Source organism: Corythoichthys intestinalis, chromosome 10 (genome assembly GCF_030265065.1).
Source record: "Corythoichthys intestinalis isolate RoL2023-P3 chromosome 10, ASM3026506v1, whole genome shotgun sequence".
Lineage (NCBI taxonomy): Eukaryota > Metazoa > Chordata > Actinopteri > Syngnathiformes > Syngnathidae > Corythoichthys > Corythoichthys intestinalis.
In genome coordinates this window covers 48,206,905-48,229,305 of record NC_080404.1, presented here as the reverse complement: position 1 = coordinate 48,229,305, position 22,401 = coordinate 48,206,905, and the positions used below count along the sequence as shown (strand labels likewise).

Below are 22,401 nucleotides of genomic sequence, written 5' to 3'. Positions count from 1 at the left end.
GCAGACCGGAAGTCACTCGTGTAAAAATACAGTGGATCCGGTCGATTTTCAAACTAATATGCAATCGTAACCCACTTTTTGAGTCCATCAGATCTCTTGAGTGGTATATCGGGGCACAGTTGACTTGTCTTTGTTGATTTACAGTTGTTTTCTCTGCTATAATAATAACCAACACGGCTCCATATTGAATACAAAACCCTCCTACCACAACAAAACAAGTAGGAACTAATATTCACATCGGAACTAAAGTTATACAACGTAAAATATACAATATAAATGAGTACTACATCACATTTGTAAAATACAAACACATAGTAAAATAAATAATAGACCATTTAAATAAAATTAATTGAAATGAGCTAAAACACCTGTCATTAAATTATAAGAATAATAGACAGATCCTGCTTACACAATTAAATTTATTAATTTCTGTGTGGCGCTTTAACTTGAGAAAATCTATTGAGGCATTTCATTTGTAAAATACATGTTAAAATCTTTGTCATTGGGATTGCTTTTCTCTTTAGCACATGACTTTTTTCTTCTTGCTTTCAGAAAGAAAGCTGACCAATACCCGGGGTCTGAAAGGCAAATTGTTGTTGGATTCTTATCTTTTAACAGCCGCTTCTTTTTGAGCAGAATTCTAGCTTTGTATAGGCTACTGTTTCTATTGTTGAAAGCACAAAAGTGTGTAATAAACAACTAGCACATTTATATTTTGCGTTTTGTTTTCTTACTGTACCGAAAATGAACCGAACCGTGATCTCAAAACCGAGGTACGTACCGAACCGAGATTTTTGTGTACCGTTACTTCCCTAGTATATAGTATAAGTAGTATGCCACTAGTATTTTATCCATATTATTGTAATTTTCTGACTATAAATTGCTACTTTTCCCCCACTTTGAACCCGGTGGCTTATAGACCAGTGCGTCTTATATATGGATTGTGCAGGCCGATAAAGTGTATGTCTTTAGTAGGGTTGTTAAAAGTATTGAATTTTATCGATACTGAAATATTGTATCAGGGTACGATATTTGATTACTCAGTTATCTATTGGTTTTTTGGCTATCACAGGTTAAGGGAATTTTGTTGTCATGGAATAAATTTGATTAAGCGCGACTCTTGATAGTATTAGGGGATATTTTTGCATTTTCCTTGTTAACTCATTAACTGCCGTTGACTGCGCTTGACGTCCAATCCATTTGAAGTGGGAGGGTTGCAAGCGAATGAACATTCATTCGCTGCCACCCTCCCACTTCAAATGTATTGGACATTTACTAGTCATGAACTATTTTAAATAGTTTTCATTTTTAATAAGCCATTAGACTAGATGTCTATTATCCTCCAATGGCACTGAAAGAGTTCCTAAAAAGCATTTTTAAAAATGTTTTAAATTCTGCAGTACCGAAAATGGTATTGAGTATTTTTATTTTATTTTTTTTAGTATAGATATCAAGTTGAAAATATTATAGTATCGCGACAACTGTCGTCTTTAGGTGTGACTATCCTTGTGACTTATTGGCCAGTGCGGCTTATACATGAACAAAGTTTTCTTGTCAAATCTGGTTGAAGCGACTATAAACAAATGCCGTTTTCGTGTCAAATTTGATGGGTGGCGGCTTATATGGTGTTCATAGGGGGAAGCCACTGCTGTTTAAAAAAAACATTGTTGCTCGTTTATTGTTTGCTAAAAGGCACTTGGACACGCCACAGAAGTTTTGGCAAAATATTTTGTGGACTGATGAAACCAAAGTTGAATTGTTTGGGAGTAACACACAAGGACATGTGTGGAGAAAAAATGGAACAGCTCGCAAATATCAACACCTCATCCCCTCCGTGAAGCATGGTGGAGGGAGCATCATGATTTGGGGCTGTTTTGATGCCTCAGGGCCAGGACAACTTGCAATCATTAATTGAAGAATGAATTCAAAAGTTTATCAGGATGTTTTGCAGGAAAACCTCGGCCGTCTGTCAGGCACGCTAAAAAGAGGATGTTATCAAGTCAATGATCCAAAACACATAAGTAAATCAACTTCAGATTGGTTTCAGAAGAACAAAAATTAATAAAATAAAATATAATATTAAATGTGATGTGTTCACTTATTTTTCTATAAAACCTATAAATGTTTGGTTTTAGTTTAAGCAGACTGTTTTTTCATCTGTGTGATTTTGACAAAGATCAGATCACATTTGATGGCAATTTTATGCAGAAATGTGAGAAATTCCAAAAGGTTCAGATACTTTTTCACACCACTGTATTTTCAAATATCCATGTTTTATTGCACCATCCATAGATGATGCATGATAGCAAAAAATAAATTATATTGTCCTAAAAGTTATGTGCGCTGTCTGCACATTTCTAGAGTTTTCCTCTGATTGGACTTCTAAAGACAGACGGAACTAACTTGAAGTCTTTTTTGTTTACTTGCATTTCTGCCATTTTACCAGCCAAGTTAAATCTGAAACCATATGAGGGGCATTTTTTTACTTTTTTTTTTCTTTGACACATTGTGTTGTTGTTGGGTTTTTTTTTTTTTGGGGGGGGTGGGAGATGGTTAATGCGGGTGGTATTGAATAATTCCATGTTTATTGCAACAGCAGTGAATGTGTGTGAGTGTCTGCTTCTGTTTGCATACAAAAGCCAATGTCTTGCCACAATGCTTGAAGAAATTAGAAGAGCTGCAGAAATGAGGCGAAACATGGCCTGCTGTTCCCAGATTCTCTGCTTTACATGACTGGTCTTTCAATCAGATCGACAGTGTGACACGATCCAGACCCAAATCTCTTTCCCACACACAAAGGCACACCACTCCCACATGTATACACATCCAGCTTTCTGTGCTTGCCCTGCTTTTTTTTAGACTTTCACCAATTGTTTAAGAACTTAGTGGCCAAGTGTTAACACCACAAGTCCTTAGACAGGCCTTTGTTCATGTGACAGGAATGTGCAATAACTGTTTTGACACCGTTTTCAAAGGAAGCTAATGATAAATGACATTTTGAATGTAATTGAGTTTCATTTGTTACTCCCTGGATCAGAAATGGCAGTTTTATGTTAGCTGGATTAAGTGCTTGTGTCTGTGTTTGTGGAACACTTCATCATTTGTATTGTTCCTTCCTCAAAGAATGATCCACTTAAACTTCGTTAAATACTTGACTCGGTAATATATATCAACTTTATATGCTTTCCGATTCACATACACAGCTGCACATATGGGATATGTCCATGCACCTGTGCACAAACCTACTCTTGTCTGACCAAGATAACATATTCGTAGCTTGAGGGTTCTCAATTGAACTTTGATGTTCGCCCCAAGTGAGGGTGGAGTACTCAGCATTGTTTTTCCTTTGCAAGAGAGCAAATGATGCCCCGCTCTTGGCTCGGCAGGCGACAAATGAGAACTCCACTTCATTCGCCAGTAACAATATCCCTTGTCTTCAGGCTAGTAGCTGTTGTTTGTGAAGTCAGCCAAACAGAAACTATAGCAAATGTTCACCAGCAGTCTAACCAAGGATTAACGACCATTAAAAAGATAGCTTGTTCCCAGGGAATCATGTTAGTGTCTGTCCCATATACTGTCAATGCGTGGCAATTCACATTTGTACTCTTACTGATATAGATCTACAGTCCCTGACAAAAGTCTTGTCGCTTATCCATTTTGTAGAAACAATTACTAATAACCTGACTTTGAATTCAATTCTATTCAGAAATGGCTCATATGAAAGCTAAGACCCTCCCAAATGATGTTGAATGTACAAAAATATATTTCACTGAAAAATGATTTAGCATTTAATGAAGACATAAAGGTCAAATTTTGGCAAGACAAAAGTTTTGTCGCCTTCAGAAAGTAGTGTGAAAATTGAACAAAAAATGTACTTCAAATACAAAAATATGTTACATAACATAAGCGAATTAAGTAGTGGTGCTGTGAGACCCAAATTTAATATTTTGTATGACTTCCATGGGCTTCATCAAGGATTCATAAATTTATTGATGAAGTCATCAGGAACATCAAAGAAAGCAGTCTTGCATGCCTCCTAGAGTTCATCAACATTCTTAGGTTTCGTCTTCCATGCTTCCTCTTTCATTCTACCCCAGACACACTCAATGATGTTCATGTCTGGTGACTGGGCTGGCCAGTCCTGGAGGATCTTGATCTTCTTTGCCTTGAGGAACGTTGAGGTAGAGGTTGAAGTATGCGATGGAGCACCATCCTACTGCAGAATTTATCCCTTTTTATGGTTAGGAATGTAAGAGGCAGCTAAGATGAGTTGATATTTCAGACTATTTATGTTGCCTTCCACCCTGCAGATCTCTCGCACACGCCATACTGGATGTGACCCCAGACCATGATTTTGGTAATGATATAACCTCTAAACTGTTTTCTTGAGTGAATCTCGGATCCATGTGGGCTCCAGTAGTTCTCCTGCAATATTTGTGATGACTGTGGTGTAATTCAATGGAAAATTCATCTGAAAAATCCACCTTTTGCAACTTTTCCAGCGTCCATCCTTTTGACAGGCTATGGGACTTGGCAAATGCCACACGGATGATGAATGAGAGATGAATAGTCTGAAATATCAACAAATCTTAGATGCCTCTTACATTCCTAACCATAAAAAGGGACAAATTCTGCAGCAGGATGGTGCTCCATCGCATACTTCAATATCTACCTTAAAGTTCCTCAAGGCAAAGAAGATCAAGATCCTCCAGGACTGGTCAGCCCAGTCACCAGACATGAACATCATTGAGCATGTCTGGGGTAGGATGAAAAAGGAAGCATGGAAGACGAAACTCAAGAATGTTGCTGAACTCTGGGAGGCGTGCAAGACTGCTTTCTTTGATGTTCCTGATGATGTCATCAATAAATTGTATGAATCCTTGCCGAAGCCCATGGAAGTCATATAAAATATTCACTTTGGATCTCACAGCACAACAACTTAATTCGCTTATGTTATCTAACATTTTTTTGTATTTGAAGTACATTTTCTGTTCAATTTTCACACTACTTTCTGTAGGCGACAAAACTTTTGTCTTGCCAAAATGTGACCTTTATGTCTTCATTAAATGATAAATCTTTTTTCAGTGAAACAAATATATTTTTGTACATTCAACATCCTTTGGGAGGGTCTTAGCTTTCATATGAGCCATTTCTGAAACCAATTGAATCATTAAAAGTCAGGTTATTAGCAATTGTTTCTACAAAATGGATAAGCGACAAGACTTTTGTCAGGGACTGTAGAAGAATTCTCAGTTTCCTTTTAAGAGGTCTGCAATATGGACAAAAATGGGTATACTAGTTATTATTTTTCCTTAAATTAACTGCACATTAACGCAACACTAGGTAAGTTTTTAACCTTTATAAAATATTTTCACATTTGTGGTAATGTCGACTGACTATTAGGTGAATTAGTTGAGTCTTATCAGGAGGTTTCAGGAGGGTGGCAGGAACCCTGCCACACAAAAAAAAACTACAAATGTGCTTATTGCTTTACGGCATGTGTCACTTCCCCCTTTCTCCATTCATTATAAAGACGGAAGTCCACGCGAACGCTTTCGCGTGAATTCTGCAAAGATGGCAGAAAAACAAAAGAGACAAAAAGTTTTGTCTGAGGAGGGAGAAAAAAGGGAGGGTACCAGCATATATAGGATAAACATTGGCCCAGGTTTCACTCGCTGGTGTGACTCGCTCACCCGATCCAAACCGAACTCGTCAGTGGGATGAAGGATAAGCCACACAGTTGCTAACCATCATATGCTATTGTTTAGCAACAACTGAACTTATTACCTTTTTACTATTCATCCTTCACACAGCCACTGGAAACAGAATTTTTTTTTTAATCCATCTGCAGGCGACCAGGAGATTGATTTTTGATTGGTGATTTTACGACACTGTGCGGGTGTGCGCTGCTACTCATGGGAAATGCAGTCTTCCTTAAGGCAAATACTACCGCTTTTGTCCTCCGGCGTCGCTAAAATCGACAAACACTGAAAAGTTATCAAGTGTTGCTTTAATTGAATCATTATTTATATGAATCATTATTTTTCTCCAATTCTTTGAAGGACACATTTCTTGTCGAAAAACAATTTCAATGTAATTTTTTTTTTTTAACTAAAACACAAATATCCAACTAAATACCATTCCAAATGTCTGGCAGTACATTCACTTTTCAAGGAACACGATAAAGTGCAAAGGGGAAATAATATAAAATAACATAAAAGGTTTGCCAACCATTAAAATCAATTAACGTGAAAAAATAAATAAATAAATAAATAAAGTGTATCATTGTACTGTGCCAAGCTGTACATAATTAAAATGTAAAAACAAGACTGGTTCTTAAGAACACCACACTAACCCAACCTGAGTTACCATGTGCGCTGTTCTGTTGTAGATGGCATTTTTATATTGCATTCCTATATACAGCGTATCGTTATATTGCATAGCTCTGTCAAGAGGTTTCAAAAAAAAAAAAAAAAAATGATGTTGACCATTTAGGAATTGTATTGCATTTTTATCATATTTGAATGCAATCAATGGTTGCCTAATGTCTCAAAAACTCTCCATTTGTTATGCCACAATCCCTTGCCGCTTGTTTGTGGTTTTTGATGCTGATGCTATTGTCTAATTTAACTAAAAAAACATGCTTTACTGGCTTGAGATCAGGCTATTTAGTTTACTATTGAATAGTATTCAGATATTTGAACTTCAAAAGGGTATTTGTAATCAATACAACAGTAATGTTGCCTTTTGTTATTTGAGTGGAATAGACTATAATTGAATACGACTTTAGTCGTCCTTTAATGGCAATGTAATTTAAATTTAATGGCCTGTAATTGTCAACATGCGTAAACCTCCAACATGAGAGACAGAATGGGGGGGGGAGAAAATCACATTGTTTGATTTTTAAAGAATTTATTTCCAAATTAGAGTGGAAAATAAGTATTTGGTCAGTATTAGGTCTAACTTCTTCTAACAAGGTCTAACGAGGCTCCACTCGTTACCTGTATTAATGGCACCTGTTTTAACTCATTATCAGTGTAAAAGACACCAGTCCACAACCTCAGTCAGTCACACTCGAAACTCCACTATGGCCAAGACCAAAGAGCTGTCGAAGGAAACCAGAACAAAATTGTAGACCTGTACCAGGCTTGGAAGACTGAATCTGCAATAGGTAAAGCGTTTGGTGTAAAGAAATCAACTGTGGGAGCCATTATTAGAAAATGGAAGACATACCACACCACTGATAATCTCCCTTGATCTGGGGCTCCATGCAAGATCTCACCTCGTGGCGTCAAAATGATAACAAGAACGGTGAGCAAAAATCCCAGAACCACATGGGGGAACCTAGTGAGTGACCTACAGAGAGCTGGGACCACAGTAACAAAGGCTACTATCAGTAACACAATGCGCCGCCAGGGACTCAAATCCTGCACTGCCAGACGTGTCCCCCTGCTGAAGCCAGTACATGTCCAGGCCCGTCTGCGGTTCGCGAGAGAGCATTTGGATGATCCACAAGAGGACTGGGAGAATGTGTTATGGTCAGATGAAACCAAAATAGAACTTTTTGGTAGAAACACAGGTTCTAGTGTTTGGAAGAGAAAGAATACTGAATTGCATCTGAAGAACACCATACCCACTGTGAAGCATGGGGGTGGAGACATCATGCTTTGGGGCTGTTTTTCTGCAAAAGGACCAGGACGACTGATCTGTGTAAAGGAAAGAATGAATGGGGCCATGTATCGAGAGCAGGGGTCGCGTTAACCGGAAATGTTCCGTCGTTGACAGTTTTTTTAAAACGGTGACGGAAAAACCTGAAGTCCGTCAGTCATTTTGACAGGTTGCAATTCACACCCCAGACCACAGGGTGGCGAGTTAGCATATTAATTAGCTATTGTCTCTCTTAATGCATGACGTCGTTGGCTATTCTGTCAGAATATTGTAGCGTAACCGGGGTCTGGCGGCGGCACCGTGATTGACACATCAACGCGAGGTTCTTATTGGTGCACCCGGTGTGCCAGCACGTCATCCAATTGATGGACAAGATTGCCGCCTGTGTGTAGACCCCAATCACATGACGTCACAACTCCGCCCCCCTGACCGGAGCCGCCATATTGTGTGTCAGCCCGTCATGTTTATACATTACCGCTACGTACATGCCTCCTATTACGGCGTGTTTTTCTGCTCGTTAATATTAATAATCAAAATGGTGAAGGCGTGTGTGGCGGTTGGTTGCTGTAACAGAGAAGATAGACGGAGAGACTTGAAGTTCTACCGTATTCTGAGAGACGCGAAGATGAGAGCGAGATGGACTGCTGTAATTCGACAAGAAATCTGGGCACCAAACGATCACCACAGACTATGTAGTAGTCTTTTTATATCTGGTAAGATGCATTTAATATATATTTAGAAGATTTGGGGCTGACAACCACAATTAAGATCATTGTGTGACGTTGGTGGTGATTGGGGTCTATATCGTTGCCTCCTTTTCTTTGGGGGCGGAGTTGTTGGCGGTAAGCAGAGTAAAAAGGGAGAAAAATACCACGACTTCCGTGTCTAATTTTTCGCCGCCAAGCAAGCGTTACAATATTAATTAAAAATGAATGAAAACTAAATACTATTGAATATGTCATCATTATCATTTTAAAAATTTAAGTGACGGGTAAAAATAGACTATGACCGGATTTTTATGACCCTGTCAGTCAAAATGACAGACAACGAAAATGTCTAGCGCAACCTCTGATCGAGAGATTTTGAGTGAAAATCTCCTTTCATCAGCAAGGGCATTGAAAATGAGACGTGGCTAGGTCTTTCAGCATGGCAATGATCCCAAACACACAGACAGGGCAACAAAGGAGTGGCTTCGTAAGAAGCATTTCAAGGTCCTGGAGTAGCCTAGCCAGTCTCCAGATCTCAACCCTATAGAAAATCTGTGGAGGGAGTTGAAAGTCCGTGTTGCCCAATGACAGCCCCAAAACATCACTGCTCTAGAGGAGATCTGCATGGAGGAATGGGTCATAATACCAGCAACAGTGTGTGAAAAGCTTGTGAAGAGTTACAGAAAACGTTTGGCCTCCGTTATTGCCAACAAAGCATACATAACAAAGTATTGAGATGAACTTTTGGTATTGACCAAATACTTATTTTCCACCATGATTTGCAAATAAATTCTTTAAAAATCAAACAAAGTGATTTTCTGTTTTTTTTTCCCACGTTCTGTCTCTCATGGTTGAGGTTTACCCATGTTGACAATTACAGGCCTCTCTAATATTTTCAAGTGGAAGAACTTGCACAATTAGTGGGTGACTAAATACTTATTTGCCCCACTGTATATAGAAAACATTGCAGAACCAGATGTGCAGGTTGAATAAAATAGGATTGCAGCTGTGCATGTCTAGGGCTTTCATTGTTTTTCTGCATCTCTGATTCAAACTTTCAAACTGTCGTGGCACTTAAACACTTACATTATTTACTTTCAAACATTTGCTTTATTTTAAAATTGGAACAGATCAGTGGTGAACTGACTGTTTTTGACCTCGGACATTTTGCTGTATTTCTGCTTTCTTACACACACACATGACCACCTAAATCAAAGAATCGTAATACATGTTAAATCGACTACTTTGGAATGACTTTCACACAACTAGTTGATTAGAAAAGATCCTTGGCAGCCCACTGTGCATGCTTTTGTCTTCATTCCACAATTTGGCAAGTTCAGCTGGTGTGGAACACTCTGCCGAAGGCAACATGTAATCAGAAACAGAGTAGTCAAGAGAGAGGGTCACAAGTCAAGGTAATATTTATATTATTGTAATAACTAAAACAGATCAAATTTCAAAACAAGCGTATGTAACCTCCCAGTATCACACATGGGGTAAACCCATTTTGCACAGTCAGCATATCCTGCCAAGACACAAGGTACAAAATCGGCAGTGGGTCAAAACACTTCTGGCATCTCCCTGGAATTCCTTCATGAGGGAAGAAATCTGATTTGCATTTGAACAAATTTGCATGCACGCAGATTACAACATAAGCCGCACATAGGCGGAGTTTGACTTTTGGGTCGGGGGGGCACAACATGTTGATGACCCCGAAACGCAGTGCCAGCAATAAAATTAACTTCCAAGAATATTTATAATAATAAGCTGACGATAAGCGTTTTTTTCCCCCCATCACTCTTGAGGGGAATTCTAAATCAGGCTGCTTAGGCAATACTTTTCGCCAAGCTCGTCATCCATTGAATATGGTACGCCCACTGGTATCGTGCCAATGTAGTTACACCAGTCAAAAATTGTATCCCCTGGGTGGAGCCATATGGGGGTAGATTTGTGTCTTTATTATTCAACCCCCAAAAAATGTCAATGTTCAATAAAAAAATTAAGTGTTTGAATGCAAAAATACGTTTGAAACTCAAAAAACAAAAAAAAACAAAAAATGCATATGAAAGTTTTTTTTTTTTTTTTTTGATTGAAGCAACTAAATTAATGGTATGGTCATGACAAATGACATCCTTGTGATGAATGGAATATGAAATAATAATGCTATTCAGTATGACATGGCAAAATTACTCCATATTGGACAAAACTGTCGACCTCTTGCACCTCCGCTTTTGTCATTTCCCTGCCCCAGCTTCGCAGAGCGTAAACAAGCCAGGAGGCATGACAGCTAGCCGACAAGTTTTATTCTCGCCTTTCGAAGCGAAAAATCACATTGAAGACGATCGCCAGCGGCGAGCAAGTTACAGCTCATCATTCCCCTGCTGCGGGCAGGAGAGCTCATTTGCCGGGGAAGCAGCTGGAGAATGACCACTGGACAAACCGGCCGACGTCGGAGGAGCACGTAGCTGCTCCAGCCCAACCCGAGGATTGTGGTCTATTGCCGGGCACACAAAGAGGTCAGAGGGGGCCGGAAGTCTGGACAATATGGAGAACCCCACAAGCAAAAGCCGAGTATAGCGCTCTCCCAGCAGGCACGCGGAGAGGACCGAGGGGGGGGTGCAACAAGCCGCCGGTCATCAGCCAAGTGGCATTCTCGGTGGACAAGGAGCATTGTCAGCCACAAAATGCAAGCCACCTCCATATTAAAAAGTGTGGCATGATCCCAGTATTTGACATAATACAAAACACAATGTTTACTCACTTCCTCAAGTCCAATGGTCCTACAGTTGTCGGAGTTGTTTCGGCCATTCTCGGGGTGAACAGGAACTTTATGAAACCCAAAAAGACTCACACGCCTCTCCCTGGTGCAGCAACAAAACCCTGCAGCATATTTGGCTGGTGTGATTCGAAAAATAAACAAATTAATCCGCATAATCACCTAAATCTGCAGTCCATCTGCATGCTATTAAGCAATGCTGTATTGTGAGATGCCGACCCGGGTGTCGTCACATTCGCATTCGTCCTCAACCTGAGACTGGAGCCGGAAGTCACTCATTGACCTGGGATTCAAAAAAATTGAAAGATAAAACAATCGCTTCCACACACATCCAAGCGGTCCATTTCATTCAAGAGCATAAAATACCGCTTGAAATATGAAATAAACATGCTTTTTGCTGTCATAGGCACTTTAATCTTCGAGTTAGCAAGGGGTTGAATTAGTCGGTGGAGTTGATTTTAACAAATTCCCTGCAGTTTGTCAGTTATTTGTCAGTTTCAGGGCTCCGGAGTGGCTAAACTAACGTGATTCAATGGTGAGCTTCCCCTTTAAATTCAATTATCAGAAAGTCAATGACATGCCATGACGTTTTTCGGTTGTTATTCTTATGTTGAGGCAGCAAAGGGAGAAAATTGGTAAAAAGTAACTGATGAATTATTTTTAAAGTAACTTAGCCTGCACTGCGCCCTCGGTGCCGGGACTGGCGGTGGGGCGGCGTAGGGTCGGTTGCCAACGGGCTTACACTCACAAGGGATTCACACGATTACTGGTTTCTAGATCACAGAGCTGATTTGTATACACTCTACCCCTCCCAATCACTTAGCTTATAGACTTCCCCACCCCCTCCCCTTTTTTCCCGGGTCAACAGGCCCCCCACGTGGTGTCAACCGGAAATACATCTAGCTGACGGTAGCACCAACATATTAATAGTTAGGGTAGGCGTTCAATGTATTGTTGTCTTTCTTTTCTTGTTTCTTTTCTTCTGTCCCCCCATAACCCCTTCCTGTTCACTGTTTTGTCATAATAAACGAGATATGTTGAATGAGCACAATGGGAGGAAGTCATATTCTTAATGTGAAACATTAAAACTGTTCAGACCAACCGGACACTTAGTCTTACATTCTTCGTGTCAAACAGCTGAACAGGACAGGTTTTAAAAAAAAATAATAATAATAATAAAAAAAAAAGGAAATACTTTTTTCGGTTGTTATTCTTATGTTGAGTCAGCAAAGGGAGAAAAATTGGTGGAAGGCAAGGCAAATGTATTTATATAACACAATTCAACACAAGGCAATTCAAAGTGCTTTACATCACATGAAGATCATAAAAATCACATTAAAATCAATAGAACGTAAAACCAAAGACAATCGAAATAGCAAATAATATTATACATAAAAATTGCATTTCATCACGAATAGAATAAAAATAAATAAATGAATAAAAAAAATATTACTACTACGGCTAATAATTGAAATCAGCAATGGAGGTAAGCACAATAGGAATACAAAGCAAATAGATTGACATATATAGACAGTTATGGATATGCAGTGTTTAACAAAAGCGTTTTTAGCCCTGATTTAAAGGAGCTAACAGTTTGAGCATACTTCAGACCTTCAGGTAACTTGTTCCAGAGGTGAGGAGCATAATAACTAAATGCTGCCTCACCCTGCTTGGTTCTTGTTCTTGGAACATACAGGAGACCGGTTCCAGACGACCTTAGGGGTCTAGATGTTTCATAGGAATCTAACAAATCAAGCATGTATTTTGGTCCAAGGCCATTAAGTGTTTTGTAGACGAGCAGTAGTATTTTATAGTCTATCCCTTGACTCACTGGAAGCCAGTGTAACGATTTCAAAACCGGTGTAATGTGGTCCAGTTTCCTTGTATTTGTGAATACTCTGGCTGCAGCATTCTGTACTAGCTGCATCTTCCTGACTGATTTTTTATCAAGACCTATAAATAGACCGTTGGACTAGTCCAATCTGCTGAAAATAAATGCATGCACAAGTTTTTCCATGTCTTGTTGAGTGAGAAGCCCCTTAATTCTGGCTATATTTTTTTAAGGTGGTAATAAGCAGTTTTAGTGACGGACTTTAGATGGCTATCAAATTATAGGTCTGTGTCAATAATTACGCCAAGGTTTCTGACTTGATTTGTAGCTGTAAGTGACATTGTGCTAAGGTGCCTGCTAATCTTTGACCTTTCCTTTTTTTGGCCCAAAAATGATCACTTCTGTCTTCTTCACATTTCACTGGAGAAAATTCTGGCACATCCATTCATTGATTTGAGGAATGCATTTAGTCGGGGAGACAAAGGGACTATAATCAAAATTATATTATAATAAAAAGTGACTGATAAATTATTTTTAAAGTAACTTACTTTGGTGATAAAGTAATGAGTAAAGTAACTAGATTACTTTTTTTTTTGCGTAATCAGTAATTAAATTACTTTTTCAAGTAATCTGTGACAACGCTGTTAATAGAGTAGGTCAAAGATAGTGTAGCGATACATTCACCTGAGTTTGCTTGATGGGTTCAGTGACAGTGTGAATGTGGGTGTGATTGGTTCTTAGTTTCTACACATGCCCTCTGACTCAGTGGTGACCATGTTAGTGTGGTCTGGGATATTTTCCAGCTCTGCGTGATCCTGAACAGTATAAGCGATGTTGAAAAAGGATGGATATGATTGTTGATATTACTACATTGGAGACATTAAAAATATCAAAGTTACAACTGCTTTGTGGGTTTCTCCCAGCCAGATCTTTAGACAAATTGTACAACTTTGCCGACTGTGCTGGTCTGCACCTAATCCTGGGCCTCAACGCGCTGCACAGAAACCCCGACAACTCCTGGAACACCTCCTCCACGCTCACCCTCCTCAAGTACAGCGCTGGCAAAAAATACAACGTCTCCTGGGAGTTAGGCAACGGTCAGTACATTGCTCAGAGACTATGATTTTACTCCAAGGGCGTAGGTTTGGTCTCAACATTGGTAGGGACACTATTACAGCATAAACTGCATGTACACTTTTTGCTGGGGTTGGGACATTAATAAGACCAAACAGATTGGGTACATTTCCTAAAAATAGCTGGTTACTACATTAAAATGAAATAAAGTTCAAATTATTTTCATAGGGAGAAAGTCATTTTTCAAAATGCTTGCATCATATAAAGGAAATTTACAGTGGTTGTGTTTTTTTGTTTGGGGGGGGGGGGCTTAAAAATGTGTATAGGCTGCCAAAATAAATATTTTCTTTTAAAAATGATGTAGAAAATACATTTTAATGAATGAATAAACGCACACTTGAAATAACGTTGACAGTAGAAAACATACAGGAAGACACCTCTCTAAGCAGCTTTCTACTCTAGTTTTACAGGTTAGCAAGTTCACACATTTTAATGTTATGCTAACTCTGATGCAGGTTGGACTTTCAGTAGCAAAATTATTGGTGTGTTCCCCACCTGCACAACATTAACATATTTTTACAATACTTACAGTGGCTGCTGCTGGCCGGGAAAAAAAAAAAAAAAAACTTCTAATATCCCTCCTCTTCAAAGGGGGCAGAGGAGGCGGCATATTGACATGTATTTCTGTCGGGATTGTGTGAATGTGGGGGTTCTAGTCATCAGCCAATCAAACGTGCGTTAGAGGGAATAAAATGGACCGGCACATCTTGCAAGTGAAAAGGGGTAAGTCTGAACATAATGAAAGTAATTCACTTAATAATGGTAGGGTCAATTCTATCTTAACAACACAAGAGAAGACAATATAAATTACCTTTATAGCTTAACTTATTGTGTAATGTAAATAAGGTTGCTTAAAAATTGGGGGGGACAATTTGAGCATTCTGAAAAGTTGCTAGTGTTATGTCCCTACCGTCCCTAGGCGAACCTACGCCCTTGCTTTACTCAGTATCTTTATTTCAGAGTAAGATTTTCATGCCGAGTGAGAGCTTCTGCAAATTTTCCAATTGCAGAACTAAAAAGTTAGCTTAACTCTCATATTTATGAATTCATTCTTAACAGGATATTCAAATAATGTATACTTTTGGTATCATTACTGCTCAGTGGAGAGCATACATTCAATTCTGGGTGGTACTGAATGAATTCTATGTCTTTTTCTTCCCTTACCAAACTGTCACTCAGTGGGAAAAGTAAAACACATGTTATTCTAGTCTCCTCCATTACAAGTATGACAGTTTCATGTTGAACATTTGGGTGAAATTTAAGGCACTTTTTTCCTTCCACTTTATTTTCATCTGTCATGAAGCTCCCACTTGGACCGTTTATGTTTCAGTACATTCAGCTGTCGACTCAGGACCGTGCAGAATTCATTGATTCGACCATGTCAAATTACTGAGTGAAGACGTGTACCGTGGCAAGATTAGACTGATTGTGCAGATATCATGAACATTTGGGGAGGGAAATAGCGGAGGTTGTTGCTCGTAAAACAGTCAGGACTGAAACAGAAACAGATACTGTAGATATGAAGACAGATACAAATGTTCTTTCGAGAAGCATTTTAACAACATGTTTGGTTTCCTGTCTTTTGGGTCAAACCAGTGCAATTGTTTAGTTTGTTTTCTCTGGACATTGAGTTAACATATTCCATAGACTTCGCTATCAGCTGACGGGAAACGGGGTGCGGGGCCGCTCCGTTGGGGGCCTATTTTCAGAAACTTAAAATTCAAATATTTTCAAAACCGAAGCCACTAGCGCCCAAAAACCAAAACGGGCACCTTCCTCAGGCATATACAGTGGGGCAAATAAGTATTTAGTCAACCACCAATTGTGTAAGTTCTCCTACTTGAAAAGATTAGAGAGGCCTGTAATTGTAAACATGGCTAAACCTCAACCATGAGAGATTGAATTAAAAAAAAAAAAAAAACTGAAAATCACATTGTTTGATTTTTAAAGAATATATTTCCAAATTAGAGTGGAAAATAAGTATTTGGTCACCTACAAACAAGTAAGATTTCTGACTGTCAAAAAGGTCTAACTTCTTCTCACGAGGCTCCACTCGTTACCTGTATTAATGGCACCTGTTTTAACTCATTATCGGTATAAAAGACACCTGTCCACAACCTCAGTCAGTCACACTCCAAACTCCACTATGGCCAAGACCAAAGAGCTGTCGAAGGACACCAGAGACAAAGTTGCAGACCTGCACCAGGCTGGGAAGACTGACTCTGCAATAGGTAAAATGCTTGGTGTAAAGAAATCAACTGTGGGAGCAATTATTAGAAAATGGAAGACATACAAGACAACTGATAATCTCCCTCGATCTGGGGCTCCATGCAAGATCTCACCTCGTGGCGTCAAAATGACAACAAGAACGGTAAGCAAAAATCCAAGAACCTCACGGGGGGACTTAGTGAATGACCTACAGAGAGCTGGGACCACAGTAACAAAGGCTACTATCAGTAACACAATATGCGGTCAGGGACTCAAATCCTGCACTGCCAGACGTGTACCCCTGCTGAAGCCAGTACACGTCCAGGCCCGTCTGCGGTTTGCTAGAGAGCATTTGAATGATCCAGAAGAGGACTGGGAGAATGTGTTATGGTCAGATGAAACCAAAATAGAACTTTTTGGTAGAAACGCAGGTTCTCGTGTTTGGAGGAGAAAGAATACTGAATTGCATCCGAAGAACACCATACCCACTGTGAAGCATGGCGGTGGAAACATCATGCTTTGGGGCTGTTTTTTTGCAAAGGGACCAGGACGACTGATCTGTGTAAAGGATGTAAAGGAAAGAATGAATGGGGCCATGTATCGAGAGATTTTGAGTGAAAATCTCCTTCCATCAGCAAGGGCATTGAAGATGAGACGTGGCTGGGTCTTTCAGCATGACAAACGTCCCAAAGACACAGCCAGGGCAACAAAGGAGTGGCTTCGTAAGAAGCATTTCAAGGTCCTGGAGTGGCCTAGCCAGTCTCCAGATCTCAAACCATTGAAAATTTGTGGAGGGAGTTGAAAGTCCGTGTTGCCCAACGACAGCCCCAAAACATCACTGCTCTAGAGAGGATCTGCATGGAGGAATGGGCCAAAATACCAGCAACAGTGTGTGAAAAGCATGTGAAGAGTTGCAGAAAACATTTGGCCTCCGTTATTGCCAACAAAGGGTACATAAAAAAGTATTGAGATGAACTTTTGGTATTGACCAAATACTTATTTTCTACCATGATTTGCAAATAAATTCTTTAAAAATCAAACAATGTGATTTTCGTCTTTTTTTTCCCACATTCTGTCTCTCATGGTTGAGGTTTACCCATGTTGACAATTACAGGCCTCTAATATTTTCAAGTGGGAGAACTTGCATAATTAGTGGTTGAATACTTATTTGCCCCACTGTATGAGTCTCCATGAACAGCGTCATTAAAAAAAAAAAAAAAAATCAAAGTCATTTCCAAATAAAGTCCATAATAATTATCTTTTATTTAAGTATAACAAAACTTTAAATGGCTATAAAATTCTCAGATTTAACGCTAGATGCACAGAAATAACCAAATGCAGAGATAATCACCTATATATTTTAGGATCAATAGCAATATTTAACATATCATGGTTAGGGTTTAGTTTTTGCCCAAAATAGCGACTTAATTGTTTTTTTTATATAGTAAGAGTTGTCAACAAATAATAAATCACTCCATTTTCACATCAGAAACTTAATACTTGAGGAAAGCATGCATAATAATTTTTAATTTTAGTCAACAAAAACAAATTTAGCTTTTTTCTACATACAATCACGACTTATTAAAGTTGAATTCCGATGTCACTATTGGCTCAGCACGTCTTGCCGGCTATTTGGCCCTCGTCGTTTTTAGATTGAAATGTTACATAAAATAAAACGCGTAAAAGCCGTTTTTTTTTTTTTTTTGTATGGACACAGAAATGTCTAAATTTAATTTTTTTTTTTTTGCCAAAAAACGGGCAGTTGGCCGAAAAGTTACGCTATTTGGTATGGATACAAAATCCAACATGGCGGCCATCACACAACAAAGAGCTTTTTAAATTGAAAATTCTTGTAACTAAATGTCAATAAATCAAATTTATTTCTATAGCCCTTTACAAAATTTCTATGGATATGAATGTAAAACAGTCTATATTCTTGGTGAATTGAAGGGGGAAAAAAACAGGCAGTTATCATTCATTTTACATAATCATTTCAATCTAAAGTTACGTAATTTTATCCCATTCATGTACTTGTTTTCACAACATTTCAAAGTGCATGCATGGTGCTATTTTATATAATAATTACCTTGAATCTGCCTGGCCCGGCCCCCTACGGAAAGCAGTGGCACAATATCTGTAGGAGCTGTCTCGTCAACTGATCGTGAAGTCTATGCATATTCAATGGTATTGAAGTGCATTTTCTCCTTTGTTTTTACAGGCTAGTCTTAAGTAGGATGCCAAAATACTGTACCGTTTCTCTTAACGCTAAACTTTCTTTTCCAGAACCAAATGCCTACCGCAGCATGGTAGGCCGTGCAATTAACAGCACCCAGCTGGCTCAGGACTACACAGAGCTGCGGACCCTTTTGCAGTCTGTGCGCTACTATAACCGAGCTCATCTTTACGGCCCAAACACAGGAAGACCGCGCAGGAATGCCATTCTACTGCTAGATGGGTCAGTTAAGATTACATACACTACTGCCAAACTCCACTAGGCCTTATAAAGTACATACATATGCACAACCAGTTGCGTATAGTCAGTGTTTATGGCTTTTCACTTAGCCTGAGACGCTCAAACAGGCCAAGTTATATCATGTCAACCTAAATGAGGTGTCCCCTGATTTACAACGTGTCGACACAACTTCTCACCTGCCTGTCATTCCACCAGTTTAAATTAGAGCTGGAGGATTACCGAACAATGCCTAGTTTTTTTTTATGTTAAACCACAACTTCTTAATTCATTATTATACGTTTTCCCTTAACAAAAATGCAAACTGGACTGCTCGTTTGCACTAGGCAAATACTGTATCTTTGTAAAATGTAGTCTGTTTTAAACAAGGCTATCAAATCATTGGATTTGTTAGTTTCCTGTCAAACCCACATTTATTAATAGTCTGCAAACATAAAACTTTGCTATGAAAAGGGATTCACAGGAGGAGGCGGCGTGTTGTTGACATTCTGTGAGGGCTGTGAGTGTGTGTGTTGGGGGATGGGGATCAAGTCATCAGCCAATCAAACATGCGTTTGAGGGGGAAAAAAATGGACTGGCACATTCAGCAAGTCAAAAGATGTAAATGTAAGTCTGAACATAATGAAAATAATTCTTTTAATAATGGTAGGGTCACATCTATCCTTACAACATATGGGAAGACATTCTAAATTACCTATGTAACTAAAGTCATATATAATGCAAATAAGGTTGCTTAAAAGTTGGTAGGGACAATGTGACCATCCTGAAAAGTTGGTAGTGTTATGTCCCTACCGTCCCTATGCAAACCTACGCCCTTGTCACAAGAGGACTACACACTTTTCAGTGGTAAACTTTCGGCCTTTTAAACCAAAAACTGAAAATGCAATTTTAGCTATTTTCGGCCGAAAGTTTTCAGCGCCAAATTTTTGGTAACATCTCTAATACAGTTGTGGTCAAAAGTTTACATACACTTATGAAGAACATAATGTCATGGCTCTCTTGAGTTTCCAGTTATTTCTACAACTCTGATTTTTCTCTGATAGAGTGATTGGAACGGATACTTCTTTGTCAAAGAAAACATTCATGAAGTTTGGTTCTTTTATGACTTTATTGTGGGTGAACAGAAAAAAGTGATCAAATCTGCTGGGTCAAAAATATACATACAGCAGCGCTAATATTTGGTAACATGTCCCTTGGCCATTTTCACTTCAATTAGGCGCTTTTGGTAGCCATCCACAAGCTTCTGGCAAACTTCTGGTTGAATTTTTAACCACTCCTCTTGACAGAATTGGTGCAGTTCAGTTAAATTTGATGGCTTTCTGACATGGACTTTTTTCTTCAGCATTGTCCATAAGTTCTCAATGGGGTTTAAGTCAGGATTTTGGGAAGGCCATTGGAAAACCTTAATTCTAGCCTGATTTAGCCATTCCATTACCACTTTTGATGTGTGTTTGGGGTCATTGTCCTTTTGGAACACCCAACTGCGCCCAAGACCCAATCTTTGGGCTGATGACGATAGGTTATCTTGAAGAATTTGAAGGTAATCCTCCTTCTTCATTATCCCATTTACTCTCTGTAAAGCACCAGTTCCATTGGCAGCGAAACAGCCCCACAGCATAATACTACCACCGCCGTGCTTGACGGTAGGCATGTTGTACTTGGGGTTAAAGGCCTCACCTTTTCTCCTCCAAACATATTGCTGGGCATTGTGCCCAAACAGCTCGATTTTTGTTTCGTCTGACCACAGAACTTTCCTCCAGAAGGTCTTATCTTTGTCCATGTGATCAGCAGCAAACTTCAAGTCGAGCCTTAAGGTGCCGCTTTTGGAGCAAGGGCTTCCTTCTTGCACGGCAGCCTCTCAGTCCATGGAGATGCAAAACACGCTTGACTGTGGACACTGACACCTGTGTTCCAGCAGCTTCTAATTCTTGGCAGATCTGCTTTTTGGTGATTCTCGGTTGAATCTTTACCCTCCTGACCAATTTTCTCTCAGCAGCAGGTGATAGCTTGCGTTTTCTTCCTGATCGTGGCAGTGACAAAACAGTGCCATGCACTTTATACTTACGAACAATTGTTGCTCTTGGGACCTGCAGCTGCTTTGAAATGGCTCCAAGTGACTTTCCTGACTTGTTCAAGTCAATGATTCGCTTTTTCAGATCCATGTATGTATATTTTTGACCCAGCAGATTTGATCACTTTTTCTGTTAACCCATAATAAAGTCTTAAAAGAACCAAACTTCATGAATGTTTTTTGTGACAAAGAAGTATCTGTTCCAATCCCTCTATCGGAGAAAAATCAGAGTTGTAGAAATAACTGGAAACTCAAGAGAGCCATGACATTATGTTCTTCACAAGTGTATGTAATTATGTTCTTCACAAGTGTATGTAAACTTTTGACCACAACTGTATATACTAGTACATATATATTTGTACATTTTGATACTGATCGTGTTCAATCCACGGTTCAAGCTCAGTTGTTGTTAAAATTTTTGAAAGCTAAGGTTTAAAGAAATTCTAAACATCTGTCTTGCCTCCTCAGGTATAGTTTAGGCTCAGCATTGTAAAGGATCCACTCTAAGGTGTTAGTCATATGATCTGTTCAAAAAAGAATTTTGACCCATTATGAAATACTTTGTTGGATTTTTGTTCATTTCATTCGTTTTTACCGGCAACATTTTATCGCCTAGGTCTTTATTTTAACATAGACTTCACTATCAGTTGACGGGACACGGGGCTAGAGGCCGTAGGGGGCCTATTTTTAAAAAAATTAAAAAATATTTTCAAAACCAAAGCTGCTAGCGACCTAAAACCACAACAGACACCTCCCTTAGGCAAATGAGTCTCCATGAGCAGCGACATAAAAAAAAAAAAATAAAAAAAAAAAAAGCAAAGTCATTCCCTAGTAAAATCACGATTATTTTTTTTTAATTCAACTATAACATAACATGAAATGGTAATAAAATTGTCAAATTTTAAACTAGATGCACAAAAATCACCAAAAGCAGAGATACCTACATTTTAGGGATCCATAGCAATATTTCACATATCAAGTTTTTGCCCAAAATAGCAACTTAATTTTTTTTTTATTTAGTGCAAGTTATCAACAGCTAATAAATCACTCAATTTTCACATCAAAAACAAGTATTTTACTCAACAAAAGCAAAGATTGAATTTTTTCAATATACAATCACAACTTATTTAGGTTGAATTCCGCCATTGTGTAGAGATTCAAAATCCAACATGGCGGCCATCTCAAAATTCTTGTACGTAAATGTTTGAATCGCAGAATTTCTACAGATGTGAACGTACAACCGTTTAGATTCTTGGTTAAAAGTTATCATTTATTTTACATAAATATTTCAACCTAAAAGTTACGGTATTGTATCGTCCAAAATGGCGGCCATCATGAAACAGAGCTTTTTGAGTGGAAAATTCTTATAAATAAATGCATAAATCACGGACTTTGTATATATGAACGTAAAACATTCTAGGTTCTTAGTTAGAAACAAAAAAACTGGCAGTTATCATTCATTTTACGTAAATATTTCAAGCAAAAGTTACACTAATTGTATCCATTGATTTTTTTTTTTTTTTTTTCACAACTTTT

General features: G+C 38.8%; 1 protein-coding gene across 1 annotated transcript in view; it reads left to right on the top strand.

Moving 5' to 3' along the window:
- hpse2 (heparanase 2) overlaps nt 1-22,401 on the top strand; it is a 163,967-nt gene that overhangs the window by 73,519 nt on the left and 68,047 nt on the right. Inside the window, exons 4-5 of the mRNA XM_057847579.1 lie at nt 13,906-14,079; nt 18,608-18,779. Coding sequence (XP_057703562.1) covers nt 13,906-14,079; nt 18,608-18,779 — 346 coding nt within the window. The remainder of the gene's footprint in view (nt 1-13,905; nt 14,080-18,607; nt 18,780-22,401) is intronic.